General features: G+C 39.4%; 3 protein-coding genes across 24 annotated transcripts in view; 2 read left to right on the top strand and 1 right to left on the bottom strand.

Moving 5' to 3' along the window:
• The window catches only part of cacna1db (calcium channel, voltage-dependent, L type, alpha 1D subunit, b), a 64,619-nt gene extending 61,628 nt beyond the window's left edge, over positions 1-2,991 (top strand). For 21 of the 22 annotated variants that reach the window (XM_077577032.1, XM_077577077.1, XM_077577059.1 and 18 more), the window contains one exon: positions 753-2,991. In XM_077577032.1, the coding sequence (XP_077433158.1) occupies positions 753-1,034 (282 nt within the window). In that variant the 3' untranslated portion in view covers positions 1,035-2,991. The remainder of the gene's footprint in view (positions 1-752) is intronic. The other variant, XM_077577067.1, reaches the window with a different exon arrangement.
• Positions 2,992-3,744: 753 nt separating this feature from the next.
• On the bottom strand, positions 3,745-16,090 carry chdh (choline dehydrogenase). The gene is made up of 10 exons (XM_077545271.1): positions 16,031-16,090; positions 14,118-14,574; positions 12,017-12,247; positions 11,644-11,810; positions 11,317-11,468; positions 10,504-10,633; positions 10,231-10,365; positions 8,243-8,385; positions 7,706-7,808; positions 3,745-7,628 (listed from the first exon to the last, which is right to left on the bottom strand). Exons 2-10 carry the CDS (start codon positions 14,531-14,533, stop codon positions 7,210-7,212), a joined length of 1,896 nt encoding a protein of 631 aa, XP_077401397.1. The 5' UTR covers positions 14,534-14,574; positions 16,031-16,090; the 3' UTR covers positions 3,745-7,209.
• Positions 16,091-16,168: 78 nt separating this feature from the next.
• il17rb (interleukin 17 receptor B) lies at positions 16,169-22,182 on the top strand. Its single transcript, XM_077545283.1, has 10 exons — positions 16,169-16,233; positions 16,328-16,352; positions 18,416-18,529; positions 18,753-18,856; positions 19,278-19,407; positions 20,528-20,560; positions 20,672-20,710; positions 20,803-20,889; positions 20,994-21,262; positions 21,427-22,182. The coding sequence occupies exons 1-10, from the start codon at positions 16,171-16,173 to the stop codon at positions 21,856-21,858; spliced, it is 1,296 nt and encodes a 431-aa protein (XP_077401409.1). The 5' UTR covers positions 16,169-16,170; the 3' UTR covers positions 21,859-22,182.
• Positions 22,183-22,292: the final 110 nt, after the last annotated feature.

Here is a 22,292-nt window from a genome sequence, read left to right as displayed (position 1 = left end):
ATATGCGGCCCCCAGACCCCCGGCTAAATTTTCAGATAATTTCACTTTGGTCAAATCACATCCCTGTACACTGTTGAATGGAAATAAACGTATTTTGCAATCAAAAAACACTTTTTCATTGTTGGTGAAAGCGTTTTACAGAAGTAAAGCACTATTTAGGTGTTTGTGGCATCATTCATGGACAAAAAGAAGTGTACAATTCACTAGAGTGCATGAAATAACATCGTTTCACAAAAAGCTCTTTTTCTCCGTTTTTTGTTTCAAAACAGAGAATTTCGGTAAAAGTAACCATTTTCTATTGTTGATTACTGAAGAACGGAATAAGGTAGAAACAAACTTTTTTTTCTGATGAAAGATGAGAGTCCAATCTTTCATTTGGTAGTATGTGTGTTTCCATAGTCCAAACACAACATTTTCTGTGGACCTTGAAAGATCAGTCAAAATGCTTAAATCGGCTGGCACTGGCGACATCCCGTTTCTGAAAACGTCTGGCAGTCAAAGAGTTAATAGTAGAGAATTCGCATTTTTGAGACAATGTAGAAACTGACTGGAACGCATCCCAGATCACAGTGGAAAACATTTCAAATGCGCTCACGTGAAAGAAGATGATCTTATTTTGAAATGACATGAAACCACACATTTTTAAAAGTTTCTTCCTCATTATAATATAAACACATTATCCCTTGAGATAATAAGTTCATGTTATAGCTTGAAAAAGGGGACTTCACTGTCCGCTGTTTACTTTGTTTCAGGCGTTGATCTCTGAGGGTCTGGGAAAATACGCTCGGGACCCCAAGTTTGTATCGGCCACCAAGCACGAGATAGCGGACGCCTGCGAGATGACCATCGACGAGATGGAGAGCGCCGCCAGTAATCTGCTGAACGGCAGCCTGGCCGACCCAGGTGGGGGCGGGGCCGCTAACTCGGACCCTGTCGCGCGCACCGCGCGGGACTACAGCGACGAGGAGACGTACGTGGCCGCCAAACGGGAGGAGGACCTCGCAGATGAGATGATTTGCATCACCTCGCTATAGCGGCGGCACCAATCATTGATTGATTCCACTCGACGTTCTGCTGCTTTTCCACACTGAGACGATCGTTCAATAGACGACATACGAACAAAGTGCCTTGTTTTCTCTTTCTACAGGAACAGGAACAGACGAAGACCTCTCAAGAAAACAAATATTGAAAGTAGAAGACTGATTTGATGTTGTATTTGATTTATGTCTTCATGAATGGTGACCGTTGTTGAAGACCAGAAAAATCTTCTTGCTCTGCAAAGCCATTCCGAATCCTATGAATTCACTTTGGCTGGTGATCGTTGTGCTGGTGAAACTGCGTGCGTATGTTGGGGTCAACATCAGAAATTTGTGTTTAGCTATGGGTCCCCTTTTAACTGGATTCAAAACATTTCCTTGCACAATAAAATTGTATCTGTCATACAGTGGAAGTGGAGGTAGAACAAATTTCCCCCTCATTGAAAAGAACGGTCATACAAGTGTAAAAATATTACAGAGTTCTGATTTTTCTTGCTTTGCTGCTGGTGTCCTTCCATGGTGAGACTTCAACACATTTTGCACATTTTTCATGAGAAATTTGTTCACTTTCTGAATGACTCGAATCATTTCACTTCAGAGGTTCCACTGTCATTTCTATGCTTAATTTCAGGGTGCAGGAGTCAAAGCAAAGTTATTACAGGTAGGATGTTTTGAATATGATTTCATGTCATTGACTGGACTTGGAGAGAGAAAAAAAAAAGATCACATATCAATATACAGTACAGTGCAGTTCAGGAATACAATTAAATTACTCTAATTTGACAACTTGGTCAATATATTAATGTGCTTTGTTATTTTTGGTGAAGCAGTAAATAAATGGTTAAAAATTATTTCTATTTATAGTTTAGCATTAACAATATCAATTACGGATATCCAATTGTTGACTCGAACCTGCAGGACATTAAGATACATGAATAACTGCTGAAAAATGTCTGGGTTGAGTGAGTTTAATATAAACTGCATGGAATTTACAAGCAGTTTAATGGACTCCAGTCTCAAGATTACAAGTTTGATTTCTCATGTAAAAGTCAAACAGTCGTGTCTAATATCTGCCTTTGCGTCTTTGCAAATCACGTCTACAGTGCAGTCCGGTATATGATTTCTTCCACCGAGAAACGTGAACTTCAGATTCAGAAAACTGTTTACGTATTTTCGCAGGGCGGCAGGTTGTTAAAAAAAACTAAAGGGAGATTGTGTCTTCTACCACCATATATTAATAGAATTCTCTTAATAATGACAGTTGTGCAATTAAAGGGCTTTATGAAACCAAAAATAGAAAAGCAACATTTTAAAAACATTCATTTTGACCAACTCAGGATTTCTACAATTTTAAAATGTATTTTTGATGGCAACCTGACTACAACATTCCCACCCTATATGTAAAATAAAAAAACAAAAGCTCTTAAATGCGACTTGTATAACTGCTGTACATGCGAAATGGTGGAACAACCTATTCCAATGAAAAGACAATCTCCCATTTACATTAATAAAAGATAACCCTTTCCCAATCTTCAGAGGGGAAATTCGGGTGAAACTGAAAAGATTTAAAAACAAACAGAATAAAATTAACCTGTTGTGCAAAACAACTTTTTTTTTTATAATGAAATGACATTTAGGCCTAACTTATTTATTTTCAAGCCATATACAAAAACAGAGCAGCAGACAGGACACTTAATATGTCATAAAATGACATCATGCAATAACAGCAACCAGTAAAGGAATCATCAACAAAAGGAATGACTGCAGTTATTTTTGTTATATATTATTTGAATCTATTTTGGGAGGGAAAAAAATATTTGTGCAATCTTTATTTTTTATGTTTTGTAATGTTCCACTGCTTTTCAAATGTTTATTAAATATTGTAAGGTCAGGTTTCTGCTTTCTACCTGTTGTACAAAATAAAAAATCTGCTTGGTATCAGCTTTGTAGCACACGTTCGTAGTATCTTTTCAGCGGACGGCAAATAGAATCACCGTTTTGTACACTCCAATTCTCTATTCATAAAATAAAAGTCAGGATTGTCTCGTGTTCTAATGTGAGCTTACATTTAGGAGTGTGCCCAAAAAATCGATTCTCATAAGAATCGCGATTCTCATTTGTACAATATAGAATCGACTTTAAATGTCCCAAAATCGATTTTATTTAAATCTTTTTATACTGTCTTGAGCTTTTTTGTGTGTGCCTTTATTTGGAACACTGTTAATGTTGTATACGATTTGGCCACATAGGGGCAGTGTGGTTTCACGCATTCTGAAACACTGTTAAGTTGTAGCCACATTAGACAGTAGAAGGAAAAAAATCACGATCAAGTTACGCCAATAAAAGTTGTTGTTTTTTTTGCAATGCAGGAAGAGCATATGCTATTGAGTAATATTAACACGCTTCTCTGTAAACATAACTGAAGCGTTTTGAATGAATAGCCGTTCTTTTGAGTATATAAAAGTGTCGCGACTAGCGCGCTAATTAGCATTAGCGAGTCAGACTGGAGTAGATCATGACGATTCTTTGCACATCTATAAATTGAAGCAGAAATAATTGCCAATCAAATAATTTTGTATCAAAAATCATTCTTAATCGAAAATTTATTCTGAGACCCAAAAATCGGAATCGAATCGTGAGAGTCAAAGACTCCCACCCCTACTTATACTAATTTCTACCAGCAAACAACACACAGACATGGTGGGAGAAGGGTTAAGGCATTTAATTGTCTTCCCTTTAGAGTGAACAAATGTCACACAATTTCAACGTTACAAATCTTATTTCATGTGAACAATTATTGTTGCAGCATTAAAGCTAGGCTAAGATAGTGCAAAGCTTTTATAGACAATTGTGACTCATTACACATTCATTACAATAATACATTCAATCAGCAACTGCTCCAATGTGCTTAATAACAATAGCAAATAATTGTTTTATGCTCCACGGATCCCGCATTATAATTAGACTTTTTTTATAAGACACTGATAAATACAAATGGACAGTAGTTAACTGACAAACTTGTGAATTGACACTGCAAAAGTAAAAGCCACACCCTCGGTTGTCGTGGCAATGACAGCTATCTTTCTCATTAGAAGTCAGACATACTTTTAAGATTAAGAAACTATTGTAGGGTAAGTACACAATTTTCAATTATGCATAATGGTTTCACTACAATCAGTAAAACAAATACATCCTTCTACTGTATAAGCAGTATTCACATTGAGTCTGATCTTATAAGGTAGCAATTTCCACTTACTTAAATATCTATATTACTTGTAAAAAATTGAAAATACAACACTTAATAAAGTTTGTAAGACTTGCACAGTGGCTGTTCTGGGGGTAAGGGGGGGGTCAGTGTGCTACCGTTTTTTCTCTTTCATGCAGAGCAGTCATTAAATTAGTGCAAATTTAGTATGTTTAAAATAAAGTCAGCCCTTTGTTTTGTCATTAGGCATGTGGCTTGTTAATCGACCTTTCCGTGCAGAGCAGAAAGTGGCCATCAATGCCGCGTCTCCAAGACGGCCTGTATTGAGTTTTAGCTGTCAAGTTTTATTATAAATAATTAATGATTGATTCATTTGTTACTGATGGCGTAGTGGTTCGCTCGCTTCAGGTCCCACTCTTTTTTTGTGTGTGATTTTTTTTAAATTTTTTGTTTTGTTTTGTTTTTCGTTTTTGTTTTTTGGAGAAGAAGAAGAAAAAAAAAAGTTCCCACTCTTTTAATGTGTGAATGTGAGATGTGAATGAATGGTTGATATGTGCCCTGTGATTGACTGGCGACCAATCTTGGGTGTAGACCACCTGGCCCCAAATTGGCTGAGAAAGGCTTCAATTTCTCATTACCCGTTGACAAGATAACAGTTTGCTATGGAAACAAGTAAAAAGAATGAGCAAGCAATTTGATGGCCCAGCAGCAAAGAGACACATTGGTCCCCCCCACACACAAAAAAAAATCTTTCCATTCCAGTAAACAAAGTGTTTGTGTGGAGGAAACGATTAAGGTTACGTAATCAAAGCTGTAAGAATCCAGCGTCACATTTCAAACAGATGTGAACGGAACCAACAACAGCACGAAGGCTTCTGCCTTCATTCGGCTATTCAGATGTTTTTTTTGACAATTATCTGGTCTGTCAATGTCCACACGTGGACCAAAAGTTCTGTGGTGGTCGAAGTGACACACGATCACGTAGTCAGGAAGGAGAACGACGGTTCACTTGTGATCTCTTCAGATAAAACAAAAGGTCGTTGATGTGACCTCATTTCATGAACACGACATTCAAAGAAATGACAGACGGCTTACAATTGAGGTTTCTGTTCGAACGGCTGACAAGAATAGAAGAATAGATCCATTTTGGGGAATCTAAATCAAACATGTCTGAGCTTGGAGACATTTCTGTCCGTCCATCAATTTTCATTTGTTTGCTTTCGTTTCACAGATGGAGTCAATTCAGCAGACTTTTGGTGATTCAACAGGCACTGCAAGCATCGATGCTTTACATTCACACAAGTGGACAATTTAGAAACTCAAATGAACCTAACGTTGATTTCGGCAGTATCTTGGAAACCCACACAAGCAAGTGGAATACATGCAAACTCCACACAGGAGTCCCTGAGCCAAGATTTGAACCGCAAACTGCCAGGTGTGTGCCGCTAAGATACGTTTTTAGCACAAGCTTTGCTATTTCATCCACAGGTAAACATACAATTGTAAATATGGTTAAGTGTTGTTGTAAAACACGATATGTGTGTTGTGTATGCTGTAACTTTATGACTTGGCGGCGCCCGACAGGCGGCTGTGTCTTGCTCGTTTAAAAACAGGTAATGGCCATTGGTTCGTTCTGAGAAACGGTTCTATTGTAACCGCCCGGCCTCAAAAAAGTGTCATGGGAAAGCGACCATAAAGGGCGGAACGAGGCTGGTTTGGAATAGAACAGATTGAATGCAAAAGGGGCATAATAGCAGAGGTGGGCATTCCATCAATATTGTCGGAATGTCCGTCAATCCGTCAATGATGGACACCCATTTTGGTGACGATTGATGGGAAACTTAGCGTTGTCCATTATTGTAATAATAAAAAAAATCGGCAATCAATCAATGTCAGACGTTGGTGACGGATTGACAAATGACGATTGACGGAACATTGGCGGATGCCCACTTCAAGTGACGGCAACACTGACGGACGCTGACAAATGACAGATTGACGGATTAACGATGACGGAAGAGTGTGCCGACTGTTGACGATTGCCGAATGACGGACGCTCAAAATTCATCGAGGCGCCCACCTCTGCATAATAGTGAGGCAGACGTGTTCACCGCTATGCTACCGTGCTACCGTACAATTTCTATTTCGTCCCAAATTGTCGGTGGAAATTTGAAGTGTCGTTAGCATACCTCAGGAGACCTCAGTTCAGCTAGCATCAAAAAGTTGAATTGCATGTTGTGCCATTTTCTGACACTGATTCCAGTATAAACAGGAATGGGGGTTAAAAGAATAACCTGAGATGAGAACAAGATTAAATACAGGAAGTTGAATTAAACAGTTGTCACTTGTTACCACAGTTAAAGAGCGAGTGTTTCGTTCCTAGTCACTGTGAATGTGAGTGTGAATCTGTGTGTGTTTGTCTCCGATTACTGGTGAATACGATATGTATGTAACCTTTGTTTAGTTACTCGGGGTGTGCATCACTCCAGTAATTCAATATATATTTTTGATAAATGGGGTCCGATGGGATTCAAGGACGGTTCATTTTAAATTTGATTCGGATTGATTCAGTGGCATTATGATTCGATTCAATATGGTATGGCTCAGTCCGATAAAGTATGATGTAATGAGTTTCTTATTGTCATTTTACAATTTAAATGAATATGTCAGTACTGTAAAGGTAGCATTTTTGTCAAAAAGATGACATATATCAGGCTTGTAACAAAAAATTCAATCAGAAAATTATTTTTGATTTTAAATATGTGTATCAAAGCTAACCAAATTGAGTCATACCATTTTAAAATAAACCGGCCCGTGTATTGCGTAACATGTAACCCCATGTATTGCGATATATATATATATATATATATATATATATATATATATATATATATTTATATATTATATTGCACCCGGATTAGTTATCATAGTGACATAATGTCAAAATAAACAAGAAACTTGTTATTGTTGTTATCGCTGAGTGTCTAGCGTCAACGGCCGGTACACCGGAACCTGCGGGTCAACTAGCGGCGGGCGACCTCTGATGAGGTCGGCAGCCTTCTCCGCGATCATGATGGTCGGAGCGTTTAGGTTGCCACTGACGATGCTCGGCATGATGGACGCGTCGACCACACGGAGGCCCTCGACGCCAAGCACGCGCGTCTGGGAGTCCACAACCGCCATCGGGTCGGAGGGCGCGCCCATTTTGCATGTGCACGACGGGTGATACGCACTGTCAGCCTTGCGGCGCACAAAGGCATCGATGTCGGCGTCGGATTGGATCTGAGGACCAGGCTGGATTTCCGCCCCCCGGAACGGGTCAAAAGCCTTTTGTGCAAAAATCTCCCGGGAGAGTTTGACACATTCTCTGAACTCCAACACATCAACGTCTGAAAGGAGATGACGGTGGTCATCAAATATGGGATCAGTGGTGATTGCTTGTGGTGCCTAAGTGATGAGAACACACCTGTAGATAGATAGTTGGGCTGCAGAATCGGGTGGTCCTGAGGGCTGGCGCTCTTTAGCTTCATCCAGCCAACACTCGTGCTTCTCATTGGTCCAACATGAACCTATGGAATTACATCACGTCATGTACAGGTTCTCCAAATTTGAGGTATGTAGAGCCCCTACAGAATTTCTTATCATGTTGATTTTGTTTTTCTATTATGTTTGATTCATTTAGTAGCACACCAGATGTGTCCTCAAAGTGGTTTACTGTAAATGATTATTTCCTGGTGGGTGCACTTTGATACAAAGATCTCACTAGTCAACTTCTCTGGAAGTTTCTGGGAACTTGATTTTGCTTTTCAGAGCAGCCGTTATTTTATTTTCCGTCTGAGCAACACGTGAGTCTCATTGCTCTCTTTCAGTGGTGTGTGTGTGTGTGTGTGTGTGTGTGTGTGAGTGTGTTATCTGACCAATCATCCACCCACACTTCACTTTACAACATAAACGTACCTTCCACCCTCACCAAAAAACCAAAATGTACCCACAGCACACTCACCTGATAAGCTTCTATCTTTGAAGCAACCCGCCCATGGTCAATGACCTGTGAAGGCAGGAAGTGAAATTGGATGTCAGGATGTGGGACATGTGGCCTACTGCGAATAAAGCCTCCGCTCTCCAGGTGCGCTGTTGCTCCGTAACCTTGGAGATAAAAGACAATAAGAGAGGGAGAACAATGAACAGTGTCATTGCCAGATTTGGAACGCTCATTTCTCAGTAATTCATGGGGCCAATATAGTTTAATATAACAGTAACGTTATATGACTGTAGCAGGGTAAACATGTCATGTTCGTTAATACTTTGAAGGAAAAAAAGTGCCTGAGTGGTCTATGAAAAAAAAATCTGTCCTCCCTGGCCACATTATGTACCTCCATTTTTAAGAAACCATTGTGCCATAGGAAAAACAGCCATTCAGGCCATGTACACACGTAGCAGGGTATTTTTTAAAACGGGTCGTTCCCTCCTCGGGGTGTAGAAAAAAAATAGTGTCCACACCACCACGTTTGTAGAAAAGCAAACATCCACAGCTAACCGCATTAATGCGATTTTAAGTACGTTCATAACAATTCCAGACCTTAAGGTAGCAACAGTTCCCCAAATCCTATCCAATCAGAGCACGCCTCCGTCTGGCGACGCCACTTTCGTGAATTGGGCCTACAATGAGATGCATGGCAAGCCTCTATGTGGCAGTAGTTAGCCAAATACTGCTCATCTCTTGACATCACTTTACCATACGTCACACAAGCACGGACCGTCAGCCGCTGATCTGTATATAAGCGGATCAGTGCTGCTTTTTATTATTATTAACAGTCAATGAGTACATCATGAACAGAGCATAGAGGAAAACAAAGAGAATAAATACAAAATCTTAAAAGGCTTCACTTCTTTTTTTAACAACTTTTTTTTCCCACTCACTCACCGCACACATATACAAACATGGTCTCCCCTTGAGGTATGTGATTGAGAGTGACGTGTGTCGAGGACAACGTAAAATTTTGTTTACTAACGGACACACGCGACCGCGGAACCGGAGAAATATGCAAATCTTCACTTTGGCCGGAGTTTTTAGAAACCTTCGCTTGTAATGAAAAAAATCTCCGCGGACGTGTGGATGACAGGGCAAGCCGCAGAAAAATATCTCCAGTATGCAAAAAACCTGGCTACGTCGTGTATACATGGCCTCAGAGACAAAGCGTGACTGAGGTGTCAAAATTAGTGCCCAGTCATCATTTACCAACAACTATTCAAAAAGCTAATAAACAAACAGCTCGTTTTGATTTTTTATTGATTGCACCTTCAAAAAAGTAAAACAAAAAAAATGACAGCATTTACAAATAAGCCATCCTAGCTATGGCTAATGCCATTATGCTAATGCTAGCTTAAGTGCTGCTAGTTTGTTGAAGCTGGATAAGCACTCTTTGTGACTATTTATCACGACTGCGCTTTCTTAATTCCATGCCATGAGAATGCGAGGGACTAGTAAAGCGTAGCTACATTAAAATCTTGCCAGCAGCTTTAACAATAAATAATAATAATAATAAACTTAATACAACATGCAGCCTTCTGTCACTTTGTTGTAGTTCAATTGTGACACGGAATTAGGATTCATCAATAATTTGATTCGTTTTCATCAGTTCCGCTACGGCTGTGGTCAATCTGAGTGACTCATGCCTTTGACAGGAACTTCCTCGCCCAATATAGCCACCATTTACGTGGCCTACTCTATGCTACTATGCTGCTATTATCTCAATTTGTTCAATTCTGGAGTTGTCTCAGTTTTAGTCTTTTGTAAATAAAATCTTTTCTACCTGCATTTGGCTCCACCTGCCTTTATCTCCACCACAACATTGACACATTGTACTAAAAAAGACCCAAATCACTACATAAGAATTTGACAATTGTATGAGTAATTTAATCATATCCATTCAAAATTCCCGCCGGAATTTTTCTAGTTTAATCATATAATTATGCACAAGTGAGTCTTACCAGTGAACACAGAGAGCCACTCCAGACCTATTTTGACCATGTGGAAAGGTTTCTGAGCTTTGTACAACGTGATAGGCTGAGTGCACCTCTGCTGGACGTACAACTCCAAATGATCCTGCAGGTTGCTCCCCACACCTGAAAAAAAAAAAAGTGATCGTTTCAAGCTCTGTAACGGCGCTGCCGTGAGGACAAACGGTAAGAAACTTGTGCGGATACATTGAAACGGGCTTTTGTGTGGGCGGGGACCGAGTCTTTGAATGTTGTGAAATGCACCTGGTAAGTTTTGGACCACAGGGATGCCATGTTGCCTGAGCTCATCGGCCTTTCCCACACCGGAAAGCATGAGAAGCTGCGGCGAGTTGATGGCGCCGCCGCTCAGGATCACCTCTTTATCTGCAAACACCTGCAATGTGATAACAGCTGATTTGTGAGTTTGTAAATTGCTAAATTATTTGTATATACAGTGTGTCTTGAAAGTATTCACTGTACTTCACTTTTTCCACATTTTGTTTTAAAATCTTATTAAAAATTGGATTAAATTAATTTCACTTGTTACCATTTTATACACACACAAAAATGTATACACAAATTTTATACAAAAATGTTTATACACAAAAGTATATGAAATAAGAAAAAAAAAAGTATATGAAATAAAATCCTAATATATTCTGGCAAATGTTCTAAAATTTCTTATCATTCATTTATTTGTTTATTTATTCATTTAATTTAAAAAAGTACATATTTTGCCACAAAGCCATGCTATAGATAGTTTTCATGTGACGTCTCACACCGCCATGTTGGAGGTCAACGCATTGTTTAGTTCCGGTGTTTATTGATTCTTTAAATGCACAATCCTCTGAAGATCAACTGCCAATATGGCGGACTTACATACTCATGATTTCTTAGTTTGTATTTTTAATAAATTTGAAGAAGAAAAAAAAATCCAAGACATTTTTCATATGACCGTGTTTGTGTTGTGCGTCGATTTTTTTGTTTTTGGACTTGTCAAAATGTGGACAAAGTGAAAAGAAGTGAATACTTCCCTGGGCACTGTAGCAAATAAATGGAACTTTATCTCCCTCTGACCCGTTTTGTCTGTCCTTTCTGTACATATTCCACGCCCACAGCTCGGTGGCCATCAAACAGGATCTTGGTGGTCAGGCAGCGCACTTCTGTCTTTAGATTAGGCCGATCCAGGACTGGTCTCAAATAGGCGCTGGCTGTGCTCCACCTCTTGCCTGCAGATTTTCGATGCAGTAAACATGAATATGAGTTGATAAACTGTGAAGCGGGGAAAAACAACAACAATGTGTTGAGCTCCTTGTTAAAAACGCTTTTGTGGTGGCGGCGGACTATGAATTCAACGTAATACTTAAAGATCTCCTAGTTATAGTAGTTGTTTGGCTCCATGACCTTGAAAAATGGTCATGTCCATCCAGCCCAAGCCTTCTTGTTGGTATCCATTCATGTCTTCAGTGAACGGGTATCCCGCCTGCTGCCCTGCCTCAATAAAAGCTTTGTGAAGAGGATGGTTCGTCTTCCCCCGGGACACGTGTAGCGGGCCACTATCTCCGCGGTACCTGCCGGGAACACATTGAAGCGGTTATACAATCGATGCAATGATGATGACATGTCAAATCGGTAAAATTACCGAATGAACAATACTGAGCTCTCCAGGAAAAAAAAAAAAAAAAGAAGCGGTTATACAATGTGAGCATAATTTGAGTGAAATACTTGATGGACTTTAGCTTATATTTGATTTAGAGCACATGTTGTTGTCGCATACCTGTCGCCGCCCAGTTCGTGGCGCTGCGCCTTCCTGAAGTAAGGCAAGCAGTGGTCGTAATCCCAGCCGTCTGCTCCTTCCCTCTGCCACCGGTTGTAGTCTTCAGCGTGGCCGCGGATGTACACCATGGCGTTGAGCGAAGACGAGCCGCCCCAGACTCGCCCCCTCGGCCAGTACATGACCCGGTTGTCCACGTGGGCCTGCGGCAAAGTGTGGTAGGACCAGTTGTACCTGTTGGGAGAAAGATTAGTAAAACGGTAGGTCAAAAAAAAAGATATATTGAGTCTGGAAAAAACAACAACAAAAACAGGCAATGTATTCCCATTATTTCTTACATAGAAAAATTATTACAAATCCAAATGTTAAACAGCCTCCTAGAAAAGATTGTGTTATCTCATATTTTATATTACACTAGACACTTTCATAATAGCTTATATCATATTTATATCATACTTCAATATGACTGATATTTGTAACCCAGCAAAAGATACATCCAGTTTTTACTTCTATTGTGGTATGCAGTTTCTTAACATTGATTGAGATGTTTATTCAATTGGTTAGGATGTGACAATGAGTCATGTTGCTATGATGTCAAACTGTTCATGTAGCTGATGTTATCACCACCCGGCCTACATCGCCTCTACTGGAAACACAAGCCAGATCAAGATTCATCATCACCAGTGTTGCCACAAATACATTACATTGAAAATGTCATTAAGTTACTTTATGGATTAGTTGATTTTAAAAGTAACTAAATTACATTACAAGTTACTTTATTACTTACTTTCTGCTTAACATAAAAATGACAACTGCTTTAATCAATACATTATTGTACATTATAGGAAGTGAATTTTGTAAGATTAATGTTTAAGCATAATGTTTTTATTCCCAAAAAATATTTATTAAGACTTTTAAATTTAACATAAATAATATATATATATATATATATATTAGGGGTGTGAATTGCCTAGTAGCTTGCGATTCGATCTGTATCACGATTCATAGGTTACGATTCGATTAATCCCGATACAAATCTATAAATCAATTATTGTGATTTTTTTTTTTTTTACTCAAATTTAGAAAATACTAATCAATAAACTTGTACATGTACAGTGCAAGATTTGTATGAAAATGTACTTTAGGCTTATAACTGTGGTCCACCGTATTTAACAAACAAACAAATCAAATTTTAAGGCTTAATGTTGCATTAATATAACATTCTTCCATGCTTAAAGTGTGAACCCTAACTCTAATTAAGACATTTTGTTGAATATTTCCATCAAAAATTGATCTTTAAAAATCGATTCGGCTGCATATTGAATCGATTCGAGAATTGTGCGCTGTAATATCGCGATATATTGTCTACAAAACGAGAACCAACCTTCATATTGTCGTCTTTAACTGTCACAAAATCAACATAGGGACTGTATTTCCAGCTTGAAAGCATGAACGTCTCTACTTCGTAAGCATGCATGAGACATCAACGTGCTGATAACAGGACTTGGCATATGAGTGATGTCACCCCCAGCCGATGATTGGGCATAGATGACATCATCTGTTATGATTCCTGTTACATAGATACAAGTCTTTTCCCTGTACTTCTTTCTAGTTCCAAAATCTAGAGTTGTTTTTGTCTACCTTTTGGTTCGTCAAAGGTTGTGTTTTATATCTCTTTTATTTGATTACTTTTTTATTAGTTTGGTAACTATGCCGTGTCTTCTGCAGTCGTGGGCGATTATTGACTATTGTTTGCAGTGAGAAGAGACAAATTACAGTGTTATATTTGGCCGTGTGTCTGATGTGGCTCACTACAGTGGTCGAAAGAAAATCATTACTAGTGTCACTTCTGAAGATAAACATTTGATTCTACGGTTTGCTAGCTTTGTTTAATCACAACATAATGCATTCAATCTAAGAATAGTAACTTTAATTACTCAGACTACTATATTAGGAATAGTAACATATTACATTACTAGTTACTCAAAATGGCCGCTATTATTGAGTAACGTGTTAATAATGAGTTACTGGCATCACCGATCACCACACCATGATGAACTGAAATCGTACAACTTGGAATGTATGTAATAACTGACTAGCGTACTTGTCGTCACAAAGGTTGTAGGTGAGGGCAGCTGGCATGTGGATCTTCCACGACAAGCGTACGCTGCCAAGCAACATGTCTTTCGGCCCGGCTTCCAACAACAAGACGGATTCCTGGGCATCCTCCGTGAGGCGGTTGGCGAGAACGCAGCCTGCCGACCCCGCCCCGACGATGACATAACTGTACGATTTCTGATGGGCTGCCGACGATGCTGAAGATGATGATGACGCCGGATTCCGAAGAGGGTCTGTGGTACTGACACATCTGTAATGGTGGGTGACAAGACCAGGGCGGCGGGTCCTCAGAACGGACTGATGATCAGGCAAACGGGTAAAGAAGCTCCTGCCGTATGCTGACCATCTCCCACTCATAATTTGTCTGGCTCCAGCTAGGCCAGGCATGACCAAACACAACATACTGCTTCTCGCTGGGTTCTTTTCATGTATCGGTCAGCTGTCTGTGGAAGACAGCAAACATCGGAGCAATGATTCTCAGAGTGCGATACAACTACAGGCTCCCTTTTGTGGTATGCAAAAGAATCACTCAATTAAATATTCAAACTTTGTATAACGTTTGTACAGTGACTTAAACTTTTTTTTTTAAATCAGTACAGTACATTAGTTAGGTACAGTACATTTTCCTATATTTAAGCGCAGTGTTACTGTTCAAACATGCAGAATAATAATAATAAAACCTTTTTTTTATAACACTGTGCCTACTTTGCTGCTGTATTTCACTGATGGTGATATTTGAAAGTATTAGACAACACATGTAAACAGACTTTGACTAAAACAGTGCGGTCTAGAGAAAAAAACAATATGGACAAACTGTGTATGGGATGACTGTTTCTTGTAACACATTTGTTAATGAATGAATGTCTTCTTCTTTTTTTAAATGCACGTGCACGGTATAAAACGTCACTTTTTTCCAGGTTAATGAGTTCTTGGAAGTGGCACTTCTCAATGAAATTGTAGGAGTGGATTAAGTTGAAACCCAGCAACCAATAAATAGTAAACTCAATTCCATGTCCAAAAAACAAAACAAAAAAACATGTGCGATTGAACATGCGTGAGACTCAAAATCAGAACTGCTCAACTCTTAGACAGATTTGCTCGCCACTATTGCTCCATTTGACATTCAGACAATCAAATTTGTGGGAAAGTAAGACCTTATTACATTTTGCACATGACCTTATTAAGCTTCTGACCTAGATGGTCACTCATTAATTTCACAGGTAACAAATGTTTAACTCTGTCTGCTCTTGTTTGGATCTAAACAGGATTTTATAATGTCCTTTGCAGGACTAGTTCTTAAAGCAAAAGCTACAACAGCCCGGTGAATGATATTCTCAAGTGCATATAGACAGTGGCACATGTGTGTCATATGATATAACCAGTTTACAATTTCAACTTCAATTCAGCCAGCAGCTTCAAATGTCAAGTTAGTCTATTTATGAATAGGAAAGTTGTGGGGGAAAAGAAAGAAAAAACACAGTTCAGTATTTCATTAGTTAAATTTTTTTTTTTTGAAAGTGTACACATAGAGTCCAATTTCGCAACATTTAGCTTATCAGTGTCTGGGTTCATAGTGTGTTTCTTATTGTGTGTTTCTTATTGGCTGACCTATTTAGAATTTAAGACATACACTTTAAAATAAAAAAAAATGCAACCATTCGAAACCATGTGAATTAGGCTTTATATACTCAATGATTCTCTAAAGTTGTTGTCTGACTTATTAGTTTGACAGCCAAAGGCACGCATGCAGCAGAAATTAAAAGTGTCCAGTGGACCACCAGAAGTGCCTCAATCCCACAAGGTTAGGGTCATCATGCAAAATCACGTCAGTGTCATGCATGACAAACAGACAGTAATCAAATCCGAGCAGTTGCAGAAATAAACAAGCAGCCAGCTTACCGTTTGCAAGGCGAGCGGAGCACACGCCAGAGCGCCTCGAGTGGGCGGAGCCTAGAACCGAACCAGCGGACTGCCTTTTCTCTCCAAGCGTATAAGAAGAGAGAGGGAACATCTCAAATTGTGTTTCCACACTTTTAGTCATGCGGAGGCTTCAGCTGTTTGTCTTATTTTACCTTTCCGCCCTGGTGACGTCAAACGACATTGTAAGTTGCCTTACTTTGTGGATTGCTCCATGACAGGTCTATTAAAATTATATTAAAAAATAATAATGAGCCACATTGTGTTGTGTCTTTACAGAAAGTGAAGTGTCATGAAAATGATGGTACGTATGTTTTATTTTTCTTCTATGTATACAGTGAGCAAAAAAAAAGAAAAAAAGTGGGGGTAATGATAAATGTTTTACTGCCACTTGCATTCAATTCTCATTTTATTCGGCAAAATGGGGGGGGGGGGGGCTTCATATTGACTTCTTTCTGCCTCATATTGAATTCTTAAACAAGGCCATATGGAAATATCTATAAGTATTGCTTCATATTCCTCCATGTAGCTGCTGTTACTGTTCTTTTTATTTTTTTTAAAGAATACTTACCCCAATTATTTATTTTTTTTTGAGTCATCTCTCAACATACTGTACGGTGTCCTTGAGTACCAAGAAAGGCACCTCTAAATATAATGCATCCTTATTATTATTATTATTATTATTATTATTATTATTATTATTATTATTACTTAATATCAACATTTTGATAATAATTACGTTTTTGTGCAGAATTAATCATAATTATATTCCAGTGCATCCATTACAATATAATCAACATATAGTGTTACATCACTTGAACGGTGAAATAAAATGTCACTTAGGTAACAGTCGCACCATGTCAACAGAGTTACTCAGATTCTTTATTTTTTCATGGTTATGTCACCTGTTTCTGTTTGCATGGCCACTTATATAATATTGTTGTTAAGATATCAATCATAATTGGCCAATAGGTCAATTACTAAGTGCTTATATTCCAGTCACATCCACTCGACTAGGCTGTTTGAATGACAAACTAGGGTCTGAGCATGGTGGGGTTGCATGGCATAGAAAAGATTGTCATTGTGTTAAAAAATTTAAAAAGTAAACCATAAATGCAGATTAGGAGTGGGTGCCTTCATTTTGTGATTGTTTTTTAATCAGTTCTCAGTATTAAATGTATGACATACAAAATCTAGACTGGCAATATCAGATTGCCTCTCCTTGTTAGTTGCATGTCTTAACTGTAAATGGAATAGAACCCCATATGTAACTTCTAACATGTATGTGTTGTTCTGTTTACTTTGATTTAAAGGTGCTCAAAAAACAACAAAAAAGCTTGGTGTGACCTAAGAGTTTTGCACAAAGTAATGATCTGGTCATGCTTTTTGACAAACATATTAAAACTGTACATGTTCTTGCTTTTTCCATAACTACGCGTATTAAAAAAATACTACCATTTGAATAATATTTTAAATATTTTCTCCGCCAATAATTTTTATGAACAGAATTTCAAGGCGCAGCCGAAGCATTGAGGGTGTCCGGTTTGGTGGCCTCAGCATTGCATCTCTGCTTTTTGCAGATGATGTGGTGCTGTTGGCTTCATCGAGCTGTGATCTCCAACTCTCAATGGAGCGGTTTGCAGACGAGTGTGAAGCGGTTGGGATGAAGATCAGTACCTCAGAATCCGAGACCATGGTCCTCAGTTAGAAAAGGTTGCCCTCTCCGGGTCGGGGATGAGATCCTGCCTCAAATGGAGGAGTTCAAGTATCTTGGGGTCTTGTGTACGAGAGAGGGTAGGATGCAACGGGAGATCAGTGCAGCGTCTGATGTGATGCGGACTCTGTATCGGTCCGTTGTGGTGAAGAAGGAGCTGAGACGGAAGGCAAAACTCTCGATTTGCCAGTCAATCTATGTTCCTACCCTCACCTATGGTCACGAGCTGTGGGTCGTAACCGAAAGAAAAAGCTCCCGTATACAAGCGGCCGTAATGAGTTTCCTCCGCAGGGTGTCCAGGCTCTCCTTTAGAGATAGCGTGAGAGGGGGGGGGGGGACTCAGAGTCGAGCTGCTTCTTCTCCGCGTGGAGAGGAGCCAGTTGAGGTGGCTCGGGTATCTAGTTCGGATGCTTCCTGGATGCCTCCCTGGAGAAGTCCCACCGGCGGGAGGCCCCAGGGACGACCTAGGAACACGCTAGAGAAACTATGTCTCTCGGCTGGCCTGGGAACGTCTTGGGATCCCGCTGAAGGAGCTGGTTGAAGTGGCTGGGGACAGGGAAGTCCGTGCTTCCCTGCTAAAACTGCTGATCTAGTTTTGAGAAAGTGTGACAGATATTATTGAATGCATAAAATATAATTGTCTCTTTCTCCAGATTTTCCCACCTCAAGTGAGAACAGTCCGTCTCTGTTGGCAAATTTGAAAGTTGAGCTGGTAAAAGTGTCAGGAATAGACATGATCAACGTAAGCTGGGCTATCAACATTGATGGTAAGACTCATTGAGTTGCTTTTGGACTTAATAATAATCCCTTGTTGCATGATATGAAGACGAGGTAATTGGACCATGCACATTCAAAGTTAAGTTTTATAAATGAAGGTAAACTTCAACATGCAATAAGCCATAATTCATCGATGTGAAATTGAGTATGCTTTCCTCTCCAAACTCTTTATTGAAATCTGATGCATCTCTGCCATTTCTTGTCTCTGTGCAGCTAGTGTAAAATATCTGACTGGCACACGCATTAGGGGGAAGGAAGTCTACCTCTGTGAATACTTTCCACCTTTCTCTGAAATGAAGCTCACTGGGATACATCAGGTATTACAGCACAGATCAATTTACTGAATAATTGTGAAGTTTGAATGTTGTGATCAACTCGTGGATTCCTTAAAAACGTATTATTATAGTCGTCTACATCTGCTGCCACAATATCAAAGAGCGTGTGCCTCTCCTGCGCTGAATTTAAAGGGAATGAGCTAGTCGGCTTTGGTCACTCCCACAACGTCGCAAGCACACCTTTCGCCTGCCTACAAAAATAACAAAAGAAAGAAAACTTTACCCATGCACACAGTTAGACTCTACTTTGCACTAGACCTTTGCTGAGCACAAAAATACAGCTCTTAATCTGTTCGGTCAATAGCACTGTGCGTGTGTAAGCACTTATTGTTTGTAAAAGAGATGTGAAAGTTGCAAAAATGATATTTACAGTGTCAGTGTGTTTTCTGTTTGTCCCATTTAGAAATGGTTTCATTACTTAGTGAATGAAAACTATGGCTCCATGATCCAAGTGGCCAACCTTCCTTTGTCGCCACTGGGGAGCGGCCTTTCTTATAAATTTGCAAAAATCGTCACCACTCAACCCACTCAGCGTAAGTACACCTCTATCCACTACAACAATACTGTAACCATTTGAAATTATGACAAAAGTACAAAAGAAAAGGATGTTGTCATTGTGTGGCAACAAACCAGTGCCGTGCGTGGGAATCACAGTAGTTGACCGGGATGCCGCATTCATCTATTGTGAATCGGCAACAGAATGCCGCCAATTTTCAGCATTTTTGGTGGGCTTGGTGTTGCGGTGGCTGTGGATGTGGCGGCCGTGGCTCGGGGTGTAGAGACGGTCGTTCAGTAACACAGCAAGGCACTTCACACACATTGCCTCCAGTACTACTCACACTGGTGTATGGAAGGTGCGAATGTTTGGTGGTGGTCGGAGGGGCCGTAGGGGCACACTGGCAACCACGCTTCTGCCAGCCTGCCCCAGGGCAGCTGTGGCTACTTAAGTAGCCACCTCAGTGTGAATGTGTGAGTGCATGAATAATGTATCCATTCCATTGTAAAGTGTCTTTGAGTGTCTATAAATCCAATGCATTATTATTATGCCCACCCATTCCCATATGGATTCCTGGGGCAACTGCCTCACGCATATATATACACCCAGGACAAACAAGCAAATGGCAAAAATGATTTGGCCTCCTTAATAAAGGCCAAAGTATCAAAGCATGGCATCCAGATTGTGCAATAAAAAGTTTGAGATTAATGGCTGTGGTGGAGGCGGGGCCTTTCATTGGTGCAGGTGGGTCAAGTTATTAAGTCAATCATTTATTATTCTTTGACTTGCAAGGACACAAAACCGAACTGAACCGTGGAATTTATATAAATAGAATAATAATTCAAATGATCATACAATAATAATAAAAATAACTAGCTGTGAAAAATATACACTGTTAATTATTACTCCAAGACATAATACATTTTTCTAAAACTGCATACTGAACTGAACCGAAAACCATGAGCAAAATAAACAAACCAAACCGTGGAATTTGAGAACCGTTATATATATATATATATATATATATATATATATATATATATATATATATACATACATACTGGTATTTATTTATGTTATTCATGCATAGTTTACACATATTTGTTGTAAACGCAGCACACATTTGTTTCAGCATTTGAGATTTTTTTTTTCTTCAGGTCCCGCACCAGAGCCGACTAATTATCCAACAGGTGAGGAATCTGAAAACCATGTATACATAATGATAAAAATAATAGTGATGATGATGATGATGATGATGAGGATGAAGACCATGAACAAATGTGAGATATGTATCATTCCAGTTGACATCACAGATATTGCTCCAGGAAACCACTTTACAGGTATCACACAAAATAGTTTGGAAAATCTTTTTATTGCATATTGTGCCGGAATGAGTACATTTGAGTGATTTTGCATTTGTTCACTGGTTCAGATCCTAACAACAACTTCACCAGCATATTGGTGAACATTTATTTAGGACTGGCTGCTTTGATGATCCTAACTTCTGGATATGTTATCTGTAAGTTGAAAATCTCAAAACTTAAATTTTCATAAATGGCAGAGACCACACCCAATATTACATATTTTGTTTGCTGTGTAATAAGTGACTTACTTTTGAAACAGACAAAAAGTATGGGACAAACATATCAGTGGGGTTTAAAAGGTTACCGACCTCAGCTGAAGTTCCCATCCATGTCTTGTTGGTATACCCCCCTGAGAATGGAGCTTTCCAAAAGGCTGTGATGGCGTTGGCAGAATTCCTGCAGAAGCACGGAGGCTGCAGCGTTGCAATTGACGTATGGCAGCAGAGCAGAATTGCACACGTCGGTCCCATGCGCTGGCTGGCTGAGCAAGTCAAATCTGCACAGCGTGTCCTCATCATCTGCCCATCGGTAAGGCCTACAATCTATGTTTAGGCTGAATACAAAATTATGATGCAAGTGACATGTTGCATCTGTAACGGGAATTTTGATGTTTTCTCTGTACTTATGTGGGTTTTCTTACGGGTACTCGGGAATGATGATGAATGATTTGACATTATTTACTTTCATTGCAGTCAAGCCATCCTCCTTCCGTCCCCATCTCCACCACCACGGGGGGAACCTCGATACCAGCTGCCGCTCATGACCTTTACCCTCTGATCCTCAACATGGTGGCATGCCACGCTAAGAGTGCTCGTGAGCTCGATAAGTTCTGGGTGCTGCAGCTAGGCGGTCAGCAAGGGAAGAGGTCTGCTAACCTGGCACCAGAACTGAAGGCATGCAAGCTTTTTTGTTTACTGAAAGATCTAAAGAAACTGTGCCGCAGTCTGCACACTCAAAGACATGATGGTAAAAAAAGATTGAGGCTTGTCTTTGGACCTGGAGTAATCGACGATAGATGTAAGAGTATGGTGAAGTTAAAAGACTCTGTTGAAAAACTAAATGGACGTTGTTTATTGATTTCCAAAGAGGCAGTGTCAGTCAATTCTGTGATCACCTCAGTTTGAATACTTTCTTTGAAATATTATAGTAATGTGAAGAATCCATATAGTTAAGTAACCCTATAGAATTCTAAGACAATACAAATTATGTATTTGTTAAAGTCAAGTATAGAATATAGTATTCATGTTTTATTGAAATATGCACCTATTTATTCTGAATCAGAGAGTTTTCATTGTGTGGGGCTAGCTACAATATGTGTCTGGCTGCAATTAGTAAACATACATAATAATTAAAAAATACATATTACATGCAATAAAATAAAATAATAAAGATACCATCTGTACCAGAATGGCTATTTTAAAGTACTGTACAGTAGGAACAATACGAAGAGTAAGTGTTGTATCATTCCGTAAACTGGATAATACGTTATTTTAGGCGAAGTATGCATGCGTTAATGTTTGTGTTGATGTTTTTCCAATAAAGTTGGTTGAGCGGTCCC

Source organism: Vanacampus margaritifer, chromosome 1 (assembly GCF_051991255.1).
Source record: "Vanacampus margaritifer isolate UIUO_Vmar chromosome 1, RoL_Vmar_1.0, whole genome shotgun sequence".
NCBI classification, from domain to species: domain Eukaryota; kingdom Metazoa; phylum Chordata; class Actinopteri; order Syngnathiformes; family Syngnathidae; genus Vanacampus; species Vanacampus margaritifer.
The sequence above is the reverse complement of the archived record's forward strand: the minus strand, read 5'-3'. Positions and strand labels throughout refer to the sequence as shown.

What these genes read in the sequence shown, in the direction of transcription:
- il17rb (XM_077545283.1), top strand. Translation starts at nt 16,171, where the DNA reads ATGCGGAGGCTTCAGCTGTTTGTCTTATTTTACCTTTCCGCCCTGGTG. An exon ending in TGGTGACGTCAAACGACATT is followed by an intron (nt 16,234 to 16,327) that starts GTAAGTTGCCTT and finishes GTGTCTTTACAG; the next exon opens with AAAGTGAAGTGTCATGAAAA. An exon ending in TCCAGGAAACCACTTTACAG is followed by an intron (nt 20,711 to 20,802) that starts GTATCACACAAA and finishes TCACTGGTTCAG; the next exon opens with ATCCTAACAACAACTTCACC.
- chdh (XM_077545271.1), bottom strand. Translation starts at nt 14,533, where the DNA reads ATGTTGTGTTTGGTCATGCCTGGCCTAGCTGGAGCCAGACAAATTATG. An exon ending in GTGGCTCTCTGTGTTCACTG is followed by an intron (nt 8,386 to 10,230) that starts GTAAGACTCACT and finishes TTTATCTCCAAG; the next exon opens with GTTACGGAGCAACAGCGCAC. An exon ending in CAAAGATAGAAGCTTATCAG is followed by an intron (nt 7,809 to 8,242) that starts GTGAGTGTGCTG and finishes GTAATTCCATAG; the next exon opens with GTTCATGTTGGACCAATGAG.